This window comes from Vidua macroura, chromosome 3 (assembly GCF_024509145.1).
Source record: "Vidua macroura isolate BioBank_ID:100142 chromosome 3, ASM2450914v1, whole genome shotgun sequence".
Lineage (NCBI taxonomy): Eukaryota > Metazoa > Chordata > Aves > Passeriformes > Viduidae > Vidua > Vidua macroura.
Genome location: NC_071573.1, coordinates 31801567 through 31820315, shown reverse-complemented (window position 1 = coordinate 31820315; position 18749 = coordinate 31801567). Strand labels below are relative to the sequence as shown.

General features: G+C 44.4%; 1 protein-coding gene across 1 annotated transcript; it reads left to right on the top strand.

The window, feature by feature from the left end:
- The first annotated feature begins 8921 nt into the window (after positions 1–8921).
- Positions 8922–14947, top strand: SDE2 (SDE2 telomere maintenance homolog). The gene is made up of 7 exons (XM_053974058.1): positions 8922–9081; positions 10046–10163; positions 10699–10810; positions 11345–11514; positions 12148–12259; positions 12832–13228; positions 14659–14947. The coding sequence occupies exons 1-7, from the start codon at positions 8956–8958 to the stop codon at positions 14875–14877; spliced, it is 1254 nt and encodes a 417-aa protein (XP_053830033.1). The 5' UTR covers positions 8922–8955; the 3' UTR covers positions 14878–14947.
- Positions 14948–18749: the final 3802 nt, after the last annotated feature.

The window sequence follows — 18749 nt, the reverse complement described above, 5'->3', positions numbered from 1 at the left end:
CTTCTGGAGAAAGTGGTCTCCTGAGAGCAGAAAAGGGAGAGGGAAGATGGAGAAGCAGACATTATATCTTAAAGCATCAGCAAAGAACATGAAGTTATTTTCAGTCTTATGAGACTACAGAGCTTTGGGGGTTTTCAAAGAAATGAAAGCTTCCTATTTTCCCAACATTCTTTGTAAGTTACATACTCTGTAGACTCTACTTTTCTGTACCATATTTTTAGATTATTTTTCTTAATTTCTCCTCCTCTTCTTCTCAAATTCACATCTCACAAGGCATCACAGTATGAAAATGCAGTTGCTATTGAGAACAGCACTTTATAGTAGCACTTCTCATTAGTTTCCTAATGCTCAGAAACTTCTGCAACACAGTTCATGCACAAGCCTACTGAAGAACAATTTGCCCTGACTACTCAATGTTCAGTATCCACAATTCCAGCTGAGAATAAAAGGATTCACAGATATTCACTTCTGAAAATGAGGTGCCTCTGTCTGCATACCCACGTGTGGGCACCCTAATTAGAGGCTGTTTTTTAAAAACTCCTTTTAAGTGCCCTGAGAGCTGCTTTCACATCACAAGGAAGAAAGTGCCAGAGCCAGAATTAGAAGTTCCTGTCTCCCAAACATGCTCTGACCACATGTCTCTTGTGTCAGAGAAGGGGGCCGGAAGTGAGGGTGCACAGGAACGATGTGGCAATAGGTGGTTCCTTCTGATCAAACAGTGCGTGTCAAGCCTCACTTGCTTTGGGAGTGCCACAAAGCTGCTTTCATGGGGCCCAGCTGCCTTAAAGGAGTCCAAGGATCATTGGTGATGAGAAGGATTTGTCAGGCAGCACCAGTTCCTCATATATGACTTGTATGTCTTAGCCAGTTGCTGGCAAAATTCCCTCTTAAAATTCCCTTTTACAGTGAGATTGGGGAGTTTTACCAAAAGTCAGACAGGTGATAACATCAAAATCTCATATTTTGGTTTTGAATTCTAAAGAAAGTCTCAGCCAGTTCTATTTGCAGGCACAAGCTTGATCCCCTAACAACTCCAAACTCATCAAAACAAATAAGCAACAGAAGGTAATTGAGAATGCACAAATTTAGCATGTGCTAACATTGCATGATTCCGGCAAATCTTACGTTCTGTGGGGACTCACTAAAACTTCTGCATGCTAAGTCTTGGCACTACAACTTACAGTGTACAGGTGATGTTAAAATACGAGCCACAGCCTGGGCAACTAAAGTGGAGAACATCAGGTGGATTAAACATGGACCGCAGGGCACGGATCTCAGGACAGAGAAAGAGAAGCAGCACCACTTGAAACCTCAGCAGCGAAGAACCACAGGAAAGGCTGCCAGCCTGTTTCCCCTGGGCTACAAGGCTTCCAGGCACAGTTTCCATGTTGGCACTGTGTCCCACATTCAGCAGAGGGGCTGTGCTTATGCAGGATAAACACCCACTGTAAGAAGGAGTCATTTATCAGATGCTACTGAAGTTGACATTACACATTTCATCCCATCTTGAAGTTACACCCTTTGGCCTAGCCCTGAGCCCCAACAGCGAGCAGTCCTGGGAGTCACTGTCACTTCCCCCTGTTAAAAGCACACAGCACCCTTCTCCTGTGGTGCACTGAGGGACAAGCTGGCTGTCTGGCAGTCCTGAATTTTAGGATGTGGCTCAGAGGGCCCGGAAGATTGGTCCTGCCACATCTGCAATATTTAAGGTTCTTGGTTCTGAGAAGCATAAGGTCACCTGTAGAACCTTTACAGGCAAAGGGCCACCTGCACAAACCAGGAGTGAACACAGGTTGGAGCCATGCCCAGGTCTGCAGATGTGGGGGGTACAATTGCCATGAAGGCTTCTCTTGACAAACTATTCCTGTAACTTCCTGATACAAAAGAACATGAGGGAGAAAAAAAAAACAAAAAAAAAAAAAAACAAAAAAACCCCAAAAAAACCCCAAAAAAAACCACAACAAAACAACCATCATCAACAAGCTTTTCCAACTGTAACTTTCACACACTGGCAAGAATTTCTTCATAGCCCTGCTTTGAGAAACAACCAATCTGGCATATTCTGACACGACATCGCTTCTAGGCCAGAGCCCAAGTCAGACAGGAACACAAAGGAACAAAGGCACAGCTGTATCATCATGATGTTCCTAATATTGAAATATAACCATGTGAGGACATGATTTTTCCAGGCCTCACATACATATGACTTAAGAAAGATCCTCAAGGGGCATAGTGAGCTGTATTACAAATTCCTCGTAGATGACACATAATTACCTCTGTTTTGGAAAGGATTAGAAGAAACACTGGAGGGGAATCCAACCAGTGGTATTCCCTGAACATCACACTAAGAATTTAATTTCAATTGCATGGGTGCAAAAAGATATTGTGTAAAGAAAATGGCAAATTATTCCAATATCAAATCAACAACAAGCTACACATGTCTGTAATCCTATAATGTCAGTATTCTCCAACTCAAACTTATGGTATAGAACAACAACAAAAAACCCCACACACTTTCCCTAAATCAATATTTGTATGTTTTTTCCTAAGAGAAACAAATACAAATGTGAATGTGTTATTATTAATTTGTAGGTCTTCAGCAAGCTGGCAGAACATTCTCTACACAAGAAAATGAATATTACTACTACAAGAATGTTATCTGAGTATAAGTGGGACTTGTATGATCCAGTCAAAAGGCAACCACGTCAAACTCAGCACCCAGAGAATGAGGCCTCTCTCCACTACAGACTGGATCCTTAACTTGGGGCATCTCTCCCTCAAGCCAGTGGGCCTTTGAGAATTTACACTAGCTGAGGATCTGACTCCTAACACTTGATCAAAGGTCAAATGATCAGTGTCACCATCTGCTTTAAACAGGATTTATGAACATCACCACGCCACAGACTCCCAAGCACGTGATATCTCTGCTGAACATAGCCCAAAATGAGGGCTTTCCCACTCTGCTTGAAATTTCTGTCTTTTTAGAGCACACCTGTCCTGTGTGCTTTCCCTTTTGTTGCTGTCCTCTTTTCCTCTTTCTGTTTCTTTGTAGTCTCTTCAGGTAAACTGAAAGCAGGCAGACATGGGTGGGGTAGTATAATTTGTGAGCTCCTCCCAATTACTGGAAATGCAACTTCAGTTCTAGCAAGGAACATTTCCAAATCAGTTTTCATCTCAGTTGAAAAACAAATGAGGATACTTGCTCTTTTTTTTTTTTTTTCCCTTCAGCTGATCATTTAAAGAAGAGTGTAACTTTGGTCTAATTATTGCAGACAGTGTCATGATGAGATGAAAAGTCCACATTGCAAAGCCATACAACGTTCACTCTCTCCTGTTTCTTAAAAACTTTAAGGTATAGGGGTCTGACAGAAAATAAAGATGTACCTTGCATATAATATACACATTTCATACCTTATGCTTACTCTTAGCTTTGGATTTTTATGAAGTTGTCACACACACAGGTGATAATTAGGAAACTAGAATCCAGTCCCTACACAGAGATTTAGTAATTAAGCAGTGTCTCTGCAGTGTCTCTGCAAGCTGTAATTAAAAGCTTCATTAGAGGGAGAGCAAAAGTAAAGAGGCAGAGACCTGGTTTTGGTATTGTTTTCCTATAAAATATACTGTTCACTACAAGTGACCCATTCAGCACTCTCCAGCTGTATTTGGTTAAAATTAACCAGAGCAGACCAAATCTAGGCATTCAGACTAGCAAAGCAGAGAAAACACAAGGTTAAGGAATTCTTAGAACCCAAAGTGTTACCTTCTACAATGTTACCTGGGTGTCTAATTAATCAATTCATTTCAAACTATTGCTGCCAAATTTCAAATTGCTATTAAGAACACTAACAGGTCTGACTGTGCTGATGGTATTTATGGCCAAACAAAGAAGCATCTTGGTTTCTCAAGTTCTTCACATATGTATGTGCAGAGTAGTGCATGTTCCTCCCCTGAAAGAACTCACAGTTTAAATATCCCTGTATAGGATGGAGACAAAGGTGTTAAGCACAACATAGGGACCAATGTGAGGGTAAAACTAGGGTTAGAATTACCTTAAAATCATGATTGTCTCTTGATTATCTGCACTAGTAACAACTATGGGCTGTAAGAATAAAAAAATCCAGCTACTCGCCCCAGACTTGTTCGGAGATTGAAATACAGGCATTCCCTGTGAGACAATAAGAATATTAAACAGCAGCTATTGCATTCATACAATGTATAAGTAAACATTTCTATTTCTCCCCCATCTGTTCCTATCCCAGTATCAGGTATCTTAACACTGTCTCTTCCCATTGTGCCGACCACACAGAAACTGAAGCAACTGATTATTGACATTTGGCAGGAAACTGCTCTTGCAAACATCAGCTTAGATTAATTACAGTTAATTACATTTTTGTCAAACAGTATGATATGTCAAACAGTATCATATTGTCTGAAGTAAAAAGTGTTCCCTCATGTCATACAGCCTCTTAGTTACTGTCCTAAGAACATGCACACACAGGTTTCTTTTCATCTTGTCCTTATCCTCCATATAAAAATAATATGAAAGCATGCAACACATTTAATTGCAAATACATTATGTGGAATTTACCCTTTGGGATACCATTAAAATGTAAAAGTGATGATCCACATGATCCAGTTCCATATATTTATGACAGTACATGACTGACTGCATAGCAGACAAAAACCCCCACTCTTAAAAGGATGTGTTTTCAAATTCTGGAAGTGACCTCAGTGGACAAAATTCACCTTTGTTAATATCTCTGCACACTTAGAATATCCTAAAAGGAACATACACATCTGTTTCATACTTTTAGTGAAGTCTTCCATCCTTTCTCTTACCTGTGTCTAGGAGCATTTTTAGAAGTGAAAAAGACTGAATTCTGACCAGAACAACTCTTGACCCATCCTTGCTAATCTGGGCTCCTACTGAACAACTAGTTTTGTGTTCTTCACTCCCACAAGCATCTTTCAGGTGTAGATTAGAAGACAAGGGCCAGCAAGTAACTTACCCTTTCCTCATTACAGTCTTGCATCATGTGATCCTGGTCTTGACAGACCGTTAAAAAACACTGGGAAGCATTGATACCACCATTAAAATGGAACACACTGGAGGAAACAATGAGGGTGAATGAATGAGCAAGTGAATGAATAGCAGTGTTATGACAGTCTGATGGTTCCAAACAGACTGAAAAATCTGTGTTCCATGTCAAATCAAGTAATAGATTTGAAGCAGATCACAGCCTGGTCTCCCACACTGCATCCTGCAGGCCACAGAACCCCACCTGCTATTTCTATCACATATGAATATCAGGATGAAATACAAAAAAGATGGGTGGCCTCATCTGCTAAATTATGTTAAGATAGCAGAAAGTTTTAAATTCTAGACTTGATCCTTTGATAAGGTAGAATAACCAGTTTGCCTGAGTGTCACCACTGAAACAGTCAGTACTTACTTATCCCACAAGGATACTGTCAGGTTTAATTAATTATGTCTGTGAAATCCTTTCTAAATGAAAAGTGGCAAGCATGATTTATTAACTAAGTCCAAAGCACCACTGCAGAATCAGAGAGTGTTCATTGTATTACAAAGAGAATAACACTTCTCATAAAATACATTTCAAATGGGAAATTATAATAACAGCCCTTTTGACTTATTTAGACTTTTCTGTGAGGAGCAAGGCAATAGACTTTTGATGAGTTCTAGGAATAGAAGCATAATCAAGAACAAGAGACACAGGAACACTCGCCCACTGACATGAACCAGCTAAATGGTGTTGCATAAATCCTGAGAGCAGGGTCTGCTGTAGGGCTGAGCTGGGAAAAAACCACTCCTCTGCTTGTTAAATGCTGCTTGCTTGTAGTCTGACTATGTGCAGGGATCTGGACAAGTCTCATAGACTCAGTCACCCATCCACAGACCCAGCACTGGACAGAGAATGGCATTAGTTGCCCAAAACCACCTGTAAGGTGGTGATGTAGGACCTGCAAAGGGCCTGATCTATGTCAGCATGACTCCAGTGCTGTCAGCTCTCCTGCTTTCAGGGTATCACAGATCTAACTTCCAGGCAGAATCCAGGTGTCAGAGTTAGGAATGACGGGTCACTGTCATGGATGGACATCTCTCAGGATGCAGAGGGGCCTCTTTTTAGGTCCAATTTTCACTGAGATGATACAAAATCCCAGAGATAAAAGAGTAGACTGAAACATTCAGAAAAGACACAGCTCAAACAACCTGTGGATTACATTGATCCAGAACATCCACAGGGCAGTTCTGTGGCCCAGCTCTTTCCTGGACAACTCCACCTATTTGGCCTGTACTGGCAAGCTCCACACCCTCCATGCCAAGAACAGGAGTTTCAGAGGAGGAAATGATTCATGCCCTCAGAATGCAAGTGAAATCCCACAGATGAGAAGAAAATACTTATTCATCTGCATAAGTATACATGCATACCTCACATTCACCAATTACATTTCAATCAGACACCGCAAATGAATAAAAATACCCCAAATGTGGTGGAATTTAACATCAGGTAGCATGCCACAGATATGGCATGAAACAAGCACTACCACATGACTTAAAATACAATGTCAACTGAATTTGGGCCTGATCCAGCAAAAAATAACCACAGCTTTTGCAGGCTACAGACACATAGGGTTTGAATGGCTCCACTGTGTCAACATGACACATAAATCAGAAATATCAACTTATTGTAGCAAATAAAGATAGTAAGGGACTGTCTGGACTGGGTCAGAATCCTTTACAAAAATATTTTAGCTAAAATTATAGTGTAAGAAATGGTGGGTGATGTTTGATTTGTGAGTTGGCCAAGACAAACCCATCGGGAGATCCCCTTAATTAAGTTATTACTCATTTGTTTACATTTTGAAGTCTCCACTTCAAGTCACCTCTCTGCCTCTTTGTTTCCCAGCTTCCTCCTTCTTTATCACATCAGTTTAAGACAGCCAGGCATGAGAACCACTTATCCATGCTGGCACAGGCCTGGCCAGGCAGCACAGTTCTCCAGCAGGCTGAAAGGGTGGGACAGCCACATCACCAAAATTTCAGGAACAGCCAAGCAGCTCAGACACAACCCGCATGTTTCTGAAACAGCACCATGCTTAAGAGCTGAATTCAGCTGCAGGCTCCAGCACAGGAGCCTCACTTGCTAACAGGGATTTCAGGGTGCCAGGTGCCACCCTGGCAGGGAAGCTCCCACCTCGGGTGGGGACACACCTGAAGTGGGCAGATGACACCATGAGCAATAGTCCTTGCCCATGCTGCTATTAAACAAAAAGGCACTGCAGGAAACACTGTTATTTGGAGATAAAGTGATACATGTATCACACTGCAGGTCTCAGGGCAATCCAACCACATCTTTGCTAGCGTTTGAAACAATTCCCATCAGAGACATCTGGGAGCAACCTACTTTCAAATACCCTCTATGTGGATGGTTATATTGAAGATGAAGACATGGAGGAGATCTGAAACCAACAAAGAGTACAACGGTTGCACTGCCTGGATCACCATCATACCTCTGTACACATACTTTCCTGAACAGGTAGAGATGGGATTTTTTTTCCCTAACTAATTATTCAGTCTCCTGCTTACAGGTAGTTACCACATGTCACGAAGAGCTGATTGTGGACTCCCGCTCCAGATCAACTTTCACTCTGATTTAAACACATTATATGTGACCACGTAATTGAATCATAGAAAGGCTTGAGTTGGAAGGGATCTTAAAGATCATCTAGTTCCAGCCCCTGCCATGGGCAGGGATACCACCCACTAGACCAGGTTGCTCAGAGCCCCATCCAACCAGGCCGTGAACACTTCCAGGGCTGGGGCAGCCACAGCTTCTCTGGGCAGCCTGTGCCAGTGCCTCACCACCCTTAGTGTAAAGAACTCCTTCCTAACATCTAAACTAAATCTCTGCTTTGTTAGTTTAAAACCATTCCCCCTTATCCAATCACTATCTGTCTCTGCATCTTTTCTATAAGCCTCTTTTAAGTACTGTAAGGGTGTAAGGAGGCCTCCCAAGAGCCTGCTCTTCTCCAGGCTGAGCTACCCCAGCTGTCTCAGCCTGTCCTCATAGCTGAGGTGCTCCAGCTCCACTGAGCATCTTCCTGGCCCTCCTCTGGATCCGCTCCAACCGGCTGCCTTTCTTGTGCTGAGGATAGGCCGGGCACAGCCCTCCGGGTGGGATGTCATGAGAGGAAAGGGGGCAAAACGCCTCCCTTGACCTGCCAGCTGTCCTTCTTCTGATGCAGCCTCAGATGTGTTGGGGTTCCTGGACTGGAAGTACACACTGCTGGCTCCTGTCCAGCCTTCCACCCACAGGAACCCCCAGTCCTTCTCTGCAGGGCAGCTCCCAATGAATTTATCTCCCAGTCTGTCCTCATGTCTGGGATCACCCCGAGCCAGGCACATTGCCCCCAGATACCAGAGTTCTGGGCCTGTTCCCATCTCCCAAAACCGCATGTGGGAGTAAACAAGGAGAAGAATCCACAGAGACGGGTTCCCTCGCCCTGCAAATCCTCGCGTGAAATTTGTGCCGTGTTTGGCCGGACAATGCAGGGCTGTCCATCTCTACTGCATTTCTTACACTTGCGGTGCTCGGCGGTGCCCCCGCGGCGCCCTCGGTCCCTGAGGGGGCACGAGCGCTCCCTTCCCGCTCTCCCGCTGCCGCCGCCAGCGGGCGCCACGGTGCGCGTTCCGCGCGACTCCGCCCGTGACGGGCTCTGGAAAGGCTGCACAACCCGGCGGGCTGCACGAATTCCGGGAATTGGAACGGCGGGGCTCCTTGGATTCGCCTTGAACCGTTTACATAAGGAACCGCGAACTGTAAAACGCGACAAAAACGTCCGAGAGGCGCCGGGCGGGGCTGAGGGGGCGGGGCTATCTATCCGCGGCCCCGCCCTCTTCCGCGTCACGTGTCCGCGCGGGCCGGAGCGATGGCGGCGCCGGGGCCGGACCCGCTTTGGGTGCGGGACCCGCTGGGGCCGCGGGCGCGGCTGCTGCCGCTGCCCCCCGGGGGCGGCTCCGTGCTCTGCCTCCGCCGCGACCGCGCCCGGGAGCTGGTGAGTGCCGGGGCAGCGGGGAGCCGGGGCTGGCTGTGGGGCCCTCCGGCCTCGGGAGGCGCTGCGCTTCCGGTGTCGGCGGCGCTGCGCAGGCCGCCCGCGGCCTCTGCCCGCCGGGAGGCCGCTGCGACACCCACGGAAGGGCGGTCGCGATGCTCACCTGTGCGCACCTCGCTTTCGTCGCTTAGCTGAGCAGGAGGGTTTGCTGTAAGAGAGCCCTGTAGCCTCTTATCTATGTTATATATATATATATATGTATATGTGTGTGTGTTTTTATATATACATACACACTGTGGTAGGTTGACCCTGGCAGGACTCCAGGCGCATCCCAAAGCCGCTATCTCCCTTCTCTTCTCAGCTGGACAGGGGAGAGAAAATGTAACAGAATGGGTCAAAGGTCGGGATAAGGACGGGGAGATCTCTCAGCAGTCACCATCACGGACAAAACAGACTTGGCTTGGGGAAATGAACTTAATTTATTACCAGTCAAAATCAGGGTAGGATTATGAGAGGTAAAAGAAATCCTAAAAATACCTTCCCTCCTCCCCTCCCTCTTTCCCGGGCTCTATCTCCTTCCCACTAGTGGCACTGGATGACAGGGAATGAAGGTTATGGTCAGGTCATCACACGTTGTTTCTGAATTTTTCCCATAGTACAGTTTTCCCCCATTCATGTTTGCAAGCTGATTTAGACTGTGTTCAGTCCTTTGGTAACCGGGAATTAAAACAAGCACCATTAGAGAATGCTCATGTTTTTCAGATTGCCTTTTTTTTTTGTGTGTGTGTTTTTTTGTTTTTGGTTTTTTTTGGGTTTTTTTGGGGTTTTTGTTTTGTTTTGTTTTGTTTTGTTTTTTTATTTGCTCCTCTCTAGAAGGAAGAAAACACGACTGCTTAATGATTTTCTTTGTCAGAATGTTCCATTTTCTCTGGCTCAATGACCTGACTCAATTTTGCTGCGTTTTCAGAACATTCCAGAAGAAAGCTTATATGTGAAGTGTAATGGGCGACTGGCCAGCGATCAAGATGAGTTGCAGAGTGGAGTTGTTTATAGCCTGGAGCCAAGACTTTGTGGTGGAAAAGGAGGTTTGTTGTTTTTTCTGCTTCTTAGTGATTGGATTCTTAGGTTAAAAAACTCCTGTTATGCCATTGTCTATACTGATAACAGGAGTCCTCAGATATTGGCAGATCTCTCGTTGTGTGTATGACTGACACAAAGTCTGTGAGCTAAAACCAAAGTGTGCAAAGCTGAGGATTGACCAGGGAAGCTGAAGTCCACTTATTCCTCACATCACTTTACAGCTTATCTCTGTTAGTAGAAGTCTGTAGCATGCACCAAAGTGACTTCAGAGTTAGAAATTGTGTTAAAAGGACCTATCATCTTAGGCTGCCAAGTTTCATTCGGTGGTCACTTAGGACAAATATTTCAGGTACAAATAGTCTGTGATTTGAATGTGCTATGTGACCTAATTGACTTTATCTTCTCTTATTTTTAAAAAACCCATATAAATACCAAAATCTCAGTAGCCAAAGAACTAAAGATTTCAGCCTAAGCTGGACTCCTTATATTGACAAGATGTTTCTGTTTAGCTAATTCCTGATTACTTTTTTCCTCTGGAAGGGTTTGGGTCGATGCTGCGAGCCCTTGGTGCTCAGATTGAGAAGACAACAAACAGAGAGGCTTGTCGAGATCTCAGTGGAAGGAGACTGCGGGATGTCAATCACGAGAAAGCGTAAGGCATCTTCTCAGAAGCTGAAATTGTAAAATAACCTGATCCTGTAGCTCACTGTTAACAAAAGAGATCAAATGACAACCTGTTGTAGCAATGAAATGGGTGTTTTGAGTACTAAAAAGAGCAAAAGTGAAATCTTAAGTGCATATGGACTGGAAGCCAACAGGTCTTTCGTGACTGTAATTCTATTATTGCAAAAATAGATGTGTTTTTACTGCAGCCTGAGTCTGAGAGACTGTTCTGCACCTCTTGGATTCCTCATGTGGAATTCTCACAGTTCTCTCTGAAGCTGCAAGACTGCAGTCTTGGGAATGTATGAACTTAACTGCTGTTTCTGGCTTTCAAAGTAAACCCTACTCTCCTCTCTGCAGCAGAGTCTCTGTCTGTTTCCTCAGCAGTTCTGCTGGGTGCTGTTGTCATTTCCCATTGCCTCCCACCCTAGCAGGCGGTGGGAGCGTTCTGTAAGTGCAGGGCAAGGAGCGGGTGTTGCAGCGAAGGCCGTGAGCGCTGACGCGGTGCTTGTGTCGCGTGCAGGATGGCTGAGTGGGTGAAGAAGCAGGCGGAGCGGGAGGCGGAGAAGGAGCAGCGGCGGCTGGAGAGGCTGCAGCGGAAGCTGGCGGAGCCGCGGCACACGTTCACCGACCCTGAGTACGAGCGGCAGTACCGCGAGATGGCCGAGCGCCAGGAGGAGTCCCTGCGCATCGGTATGGCAGCCTGGCCGGGGTCTCTCTAGCCTCACTCCAGCAGGAAAATTAAAAAAAGAATTGGTTTCTTTTGGTTGAATGAAATCTTCCATTTCAGTGTAAATTTCTTAAATTTAAATTTAAATTCCATTGAACAGCATGACACAATACAAGTGATACTTCACCTTGCTTTGCTAGGTCACCCTGTAATAAGAGCCAGATTCTGTGAAGGTGGTTTTGCTAGTTGAAATGTAAGAACTACACAGTGAAATTGTAAAGGGGTTCTACATAAGAACTAGACATTGGATCCAACTGCGGAATACCTTGTTTCATTTCCTGGTCTCTGTAGTTACTTTGTTTATCCCTGTATTGTTCTCTTGCTGTCAGCTAGATAGTGAGACTTGAGTTTGAATGGGATGAAGAACCTGATAGTTCAGTTCAGGAATCCAATTTTAATTGACTATGTGCCCTAGTAAATCCATGTAGGAAAGCTTTTGCTGCTACTCAGTTTATGTTCAAGCTTTGAGTCTGTATCACCAATAGTGATGCTTTCAATTAGTGTTTTAAATTGCATCAGAAGTGAAAAGATAAGTAAAATTTACAACAGACGTTAATTGTGTCCTGATGACGTCTGCTTTCAAATTTGTTTTGAAGGCTTGCAGGTTATTGCCAGCAAAGCAGTGTCATCAGAAAGTGGCAAGAGTCGGAAGCGTCCAGGTGAGCCTGGAAAGAGCGAAACAAAGTCTGAAAAAAGAAAATGTCCTTGGTAAGAGTTATACCTTGTTTTTATACTCCAGCCTTAAGCCTTAAAAAGGATGAATCATTAGATACATACAAGTAAGCAGAGTCTAGTCTGAGATGTAACCTGAAATAGAAATAAAAAGACTGACCTGAGTAAATCAAAGAACTGAAAGTAAACATTTCTGCATTCCTATAATTCTGTTCCAGATGGAGCAAACAAGCTTCATTTGCAAAAACAGAAACTTTTCCCCCCACCCCTTCTAAATGATTATATTCTACTACTTCCTATTGTCCTTTTCTTCATACATTAAATTATATTTACAATGAACTTAAAAAGACTATTTTTTCCCCCTGGCATCTTTCAGCTAATGTAACATGGAAGAGAAGTTGGGAATGCTGTAATACCTGTTTTGGGCTCCTTTTCAATATTGATAGCTCTTCCATTAACTAAACTAACCTAAATAGCTGTTAGAGGAGGTCCTTATATCTCTCTGAAATGGGTTTTGTAAAGAGAAATATGGCAATTATAAAAAATTATTTAAAAGAGAAAAAGTTAAGATAGATGTATGTTAATTTGTAACATATTCCCTGTGCCAGGCCGGGATTAGATGAGGCCACAGGCTCAGGCTGTGAGGATGACAGTAAGGATGACTCCCCTTGTGCATCTGACAGAAGTTGTCCATCAGGCAGCAGTGCTAATGGAAGTGTTGGAAATTCTGATGAGTGTTCAAGCAGCTCTGTGGCTTCAAAAGAGGACAGTCCATCTACCAGTACAAGTGAGAAACCACTGGAGCAGCCAGAAGGTCCTGGAAGAGATCTGCAAGGAGAGGTGTGCACAAGTGGGCAGGCTGAAATTCTGTCTGAGGAAAACAGCAAAATGACAGAGCCCCTAAAGGGAGACATCCAAGGAAAGAATGGAGTGACTCAAGCTCAGAAAGAAGAGCAAGAAAATGTTCCTGCTAAGGCAAAGGAAACAAACCAGTCACAGAGTACAGTAAGTATGGAGCAGTACAAAATGTGGTGTGTCTTCAGCTGCTTTTAGAGCTGAAGAAGCAAACAAGCTCCAGCAGTGTAGCTTTTCCCACGGGATTGATGAATGCCCAACTGATACTTAGTAGCAAAAGGTGCCAATACTTCTGCTTTATAGGTCCTTGCATAATATTACTGTTAAAGATTTGTGGGAGTAATGAATCTGGGCTTACTCTGGCAATAAACCAAAGTGTAGCTCTTTTTGTCAGGCTAGGGAGTTACTGGGATCTTCTGCCTTTTTTCACCTTGCGTGGAAAGTCTGCCACTGGCAACAACTGAACTCTGATGTGTGAAAGTTCATTACAGTTCAGTGGGGAAAAGACCAAGGATGTAATCTGATCAATTAGAACTTTGCCATCTACTGTACTATTAGAGCTGGCAAGTTTTAAACAGGATGTTTACCATTCTTCACTGTTTACCTTCTGCGCAGTATTTGTGAGACTTTCTATTCCTAGAACAGGAAACTCCACCAATGCTGTGGCAGATTGTTATTGCAGGTGGAAATATTTTTATAGTAGTCCTTGATGAATACTTTTTTTTTAGAAGTAGGGTGAGAATAATGAGGCAACCAGTTGGGTTTTTGTATGCTTAGCAGGACAAAGGTTCTGATTCTGCTGGCAAGAATTGTTTTGCCGAGTGCCTAAGGGGAGTTCTCTCTTTCCCACTGCTGTTATTCCTTGCTCTGAAGTCTCTTAGGTACAGACTATAAGATCAGTATGTTCATTTAAATATTGAACAAAATGGGCTTAGATCTTGTGTCCTTTATAGTGTGTTAGTAAATTCCAGCATTTGAATTATCCCGTCTATTCCATGGGTTTTTGTAGACAAGGCCCTGGATTGGACCAGACTATTTGTAGGGGTCCTTTCTACCTTCAGTCAATTTGCAAATATACCAATTTCCTTTGAAGATGGAATTTTAATCCATATTTTTAGTGGCAGGATGAGATGTGAACTTCACAACTTGTTTTTGGGGGTGAATCTTACTAAAAAGAGATGCTTTTTAATCAGTTTCTTTAATTACAGCATAACTGTATTAGAAATAACTTTTATCCTCCTTCCTGCTCCTGCTGGAAGTATACTGGTTATATTCTGCATCAGGCTAAAACAGGGCTGTCAGCTTTGCTGTGCCTCTGGAAGCTGAGATTAAGCTACTGAACTGCTGGGCAAGGTAGTAAACTGATGTTTTTCATTCCATTTCCTTGGGAGTATTAAACTTCCCTGGGATAATAATAGAATCTTCTGAGGTCTAAGGGACCCACAAGAGTCAAAGTCCAGGTCCTGGCCCTGCACAGGACAGCCCCAAGAATCATACCATGTGCCTGAGAACATTGTCCAAGTGCTTCTTGAACTCTTGTTTTTCTTGAATGTTTTTCTCAAATGTTTTTCTCTTTTCAGGAGGTAGAACCAATAGACCTGCTGGCATTCAACTCTGCTGCTGAACTGGAAGCCCTGGGTTTAGAGAAGCTGAAGATGGGATTGATGTCTTTGGGACTGAAATGTGGAGGCACTTTGAAGGAAAGAGCAGCAAGGCTTTTTTCAGTGAGAGGTCTGTCTAGAGACCAGATTAAGCCATCCCTATTTGCAAAGCCCCCTAAAGGGAAAACCTCTGGTTAGATTTGGGAATATTTACCTTTTTTGCATGTGTATTTGATGTCATTAAATAAAAGCTCTTGGTATCCTTTCAGCTTCTGAACTCACATCCACAAGCTTTGTTAGCATCCCAAGGAGTTATGGAAAGGATGGACAGGTGGGAAGAATATCATCATTCATAGACACAGTGCTTGGGGATCTGTTCCACATTGTATTGGAGGGATAAGAGAAGCACTGGGGCTCTGCAAATCACATCTCATGGAGGTTGTGACAGGACAAGTGGACTCTGTGTGGAAAGGAAATGGGTGTGTTTACTGAATGTTTCATTAGGAAACTGGGATGCAGGGTGCTTGGGAGGTCACCTTAGCTTGTTGAAGTTTTGCTGGTGTAAATCTGTTGGGTGGGGATGTTAGATCTGAGTCCCTGCCTGAGTGGCAAACCCTTGATGTCAGCAGCTCTCTGAAAGGCAGTGACAGTGTGTGGAACAGGAGAGCCTTCAGCTCTTTGAGCACACTCAAGCTCCTCTCCAGTATGAGGAGTATGGGACAAAAGTGAATTGGCCATGGTAGTGGTGTGTTCTGGCAACAGCTCCTACCCAAGTTATTTCCCCTCACTGTGGTTGCTCTCTTGTTTCAGTTGTACTGATGCAGCCACTTCCAAGCCTACCCTGTGTGTCACCTACTTGCCTTTAGTGTTGCGGGTTCCTTGTTAAACCAAATCAGTTCTCTGATGTGGCTCTAACAAATTTGTGCTGGCACAACAGAAGCAGGATGAGATAAAAACACTGGTTGGTGAAGAAGGGCTGGGATATTTTAAACCACCAGTAGCACCAAACACAATTGACCAACTGCATCTTCAGTAGTGCCAGAATTAAAAGAAATGCCCTGCATCTGTCTTAGAGGGCAACAGCTGTACCTTGAACCAGCTCCACATTTGGCAAGTTTATATGGGAATTGTTTAGCTCCTGCTGAGTTAAAAAAGCACAAGCACTTGCTCTAGGATCTTCCCACACCAAGGATTAGCCTAGAGCATTATTGTGTCTGGAGAGCCAGAGGGGTGCTCACTGGCAGTTCAGGACTTTCACATGCTCAAAGGATATCCTTTTGAAAACAGCTGGGTAACAACAGGACTTGGACTGATCCTTCAATGGAAGAGAAACAAGTAGGTGAAGTGCTTGAAGCTTTTTAAGAATTTGGACCAAAATCAGAACCAGAAAAGTCAACAGTTGGGGAAAAAAAAAAAAAAATAAACCCAGTTCCAGTGTTATATGGGCTATTTCTGTAGGAGAGAATGGCATCAAAACAGAGGTGATCTTTCTAGTCCAGGGCCAGACGATAGTGCAGTTTGCAGCCTCTGTCTGTCTTTTCCTGACTATTTATGTAGCTTTAGATTTCAAAGATGTTTCTGGTTGTAAATGCACCAAAACTGTGAATATCTTCCCGGAGAAAAGGTTCATTCTCCTACAGAATTGCTATCCCCAAAAAGCAAGTGGTGCGACTTACAGAAGTCACATTTCTGAAGTGTAATTTTAAATGCATTTATTTCAAACACCTAAGCACTGCCTCGTGTTTCACTGGCATTTTGGACTTACTGACTGAAAAAAAAGTAATGAGTGAAAACACTGGCACAAACCTGAAGGAGGGCTTTTTCTCTCTTCGTACGGATCCATCTCTTCCCTGGAAAGAAAGATGAGTACATCTAACACACTAAACAGCAGGGAACAGGACAGGTCATAGAGGGGACAAACTGCTGGAGGCTTAGAAATATCACCACCAGCAGACACAGCAGCTGCCAGCCTTCAACCAAAAGGCTCCGTTCCATTGTTCTCACCTGCACGGTGCTAATGAACACGTTCCTCAAAGGCCACTCACTGACATGAATACGCCTTTTGCTGGAGCGTGCTGGAATTGCTTCCATTGGTTTGCCGGGTGCTGCAGCTTCTGCTCTGGCTGCTGTAGGTGGCACTGGACTGACGCGGAGGAAGGGTCCGCCTCCAGCAGCGCTGGCAAAGCCTCGTCCCTCTGCACAGGGCACCTGACCCGAGTCCCGCGGGTGCTGCTGAGGAGCAGGGACATCGGGTCACCTTTGTACCATTCTGCCTGTTCCTCAAACAGTCACAATCAATCCCTCTGATCCCCCCGCAACTCATTCTTATCCAACATTTTGCTTTTTGGAGAATGCTGGCATTTGAAAGGTTGGTTTGTAGCGATGTCTGTTCTCGTGAAGGTAATATTTTTAAATCCTAAAGCTTTCTCCAAGACATCTATTTGGAAATGGTAATGCCTGCACCCCTGTTAGCACCACCACCTCAGTTGGCTTGACTTTGGTTATAGCGGAGCAATTAGGGTGGCTTTGCAGATTAACATGCCTAATGACACCTGAAAGGGAGGGAGGTGACAACTCTGACCTCACCCAGCTGTAAAGGAGGGGCTGGACAGGCATCACTGCTTTCCAGCTCTGCTGGAGGCTGGGCTAATCCAGGGTAGTTAGTCCCGGGTTTAGAGCCAGCAGCTGTGCATGCTTGGAAAGTGTCCCGGTGGCCTGAATGCAGGAGCTGCCTGTCCTGCTTCTCCCTGCTGCCTTCGCTGGGTGCCTCTAACCTGGCACAAGGAATCAGGAATTTGCACAAAACTTGCAGGGCAGAAAGGAGCAAGGAGCTCTTGAAAGACCTGTCTGGGCTGTATGGAAAGAAGAAGAGTGTTTATAAGGAGCCAGTCAGCTTGTGAAACATCTGCTGGAAACATTACACACCTCAGTGAAAACACAAACAGGCTGCCCATGGAGGTGCTTCAATCACCATCCCTGGAGGTACCTGTGGGCCATGGTGGGCTTGGCAGTGCTGGGTTAGTGGTTGGACTCGATGATCCTGGAGGTTTTTTCCAACCTAAACAATTCTCTGAGGTTTGGTGGTTATAGATGGCACCTTATTGCAAGTGTGGTGCTGTACCCAGCACCCAGTAACTACCTGGCACCTCCCAAGGGTGACAGGGCTACTGATCACTGGGCTGGAAGTTGGCAGTCACCTGGGAAGTAATGATTATGAACTACTGATTGCATTAATTTTCAGCAAACAGAAAACAGACCTTCAAAGGGGATGCAGGCATCCCAGGCTTCCAAAGAGGCAGATTTTTCATAACTAAAATCAGAAGGAAAAATGTATACAGAAAACCCATAAATAAACTTTAGGATAAACTTTAAAACAAAATTAATAAATAGCTTGGAAAAAGACCCCAAACAAACAAACACAAACCCACCCTGATTTAACAATTATAAAAAATAGAATACTGAGGGCTGTGGATTGTTTACACAACTTTCCAGTGCCCAGCATCTCCAGATAACCTATTAACTCCTGCCATGGTTAAAAAGTCTTTCTTGGCCACTCTGCACCTGTTGGTTTTACCACAGGAAACCAAGACACCCCAGCAGCTCTGGAGTGCCCAAGCATGTCCAGAGCACAGGCCAGAGGTGGCGGTGATGATCAGCTCTTTATTCTGTTTTATTCTGAAATGTGCTGACGTTGTTCACACTGCTCTCCTACACCTGCTCCATGAGTGGACAGAGGAGCCCAAGTCCTCTAAAAACATCAAAGTCCTGCAGGATCTCTGTCATACTCCCTGCCACTCCCATCACCTCCCCACCCCTGTTTGCCCTCGGTTCCCCTTTCCCAGACTCCAGCTGTTGCCAGCCAAAGCCAGAGGAGCTCCCTGATTATCACCTTTGCTGGGATGTGGATTGGGCATCCGACTTTCCGCTTACACACGCAATTAGAAGGCTGCCCTGAAAGGCAAAGTGTCAGACACCCTTAGTAGGAGTCTGTGAAGTGCAAAAGAGAAAAAACAAGAGAGGGAGAGGAAATAAGGCCTCACCAGCTAGGAAAAGCTGCAACTTCTCACAGA

What these genes read in the sequence shown, in the direction of transcription:
- SDE2 (XM_053974058.1), top strand. Translation starts at nt 8,956, where the DNA reads ATGGCGGCGCCGGGGCCGGACCCGCTTTGGGTGCGGGACCCGCTGGGG. An exon ending in ACTTTGTGGTGGAAAAGGAG is followed by an intron (nt 10,164 to 10,698) that starts GTTTGTTGTTTT and finishes TTCCTCTGGAAG; the next exon opens with GGTTTGGGTCGATGCTGCGA. An exon ending in GATGTCAATCACGAGAAAGC is followed by an intron (nt 10,811 to 11,344) that starts GTAAGGCATCTT and finishes TGTCGCGTGCAG; the next exon opens with GATGGCTGAGTGGGTGAAGA.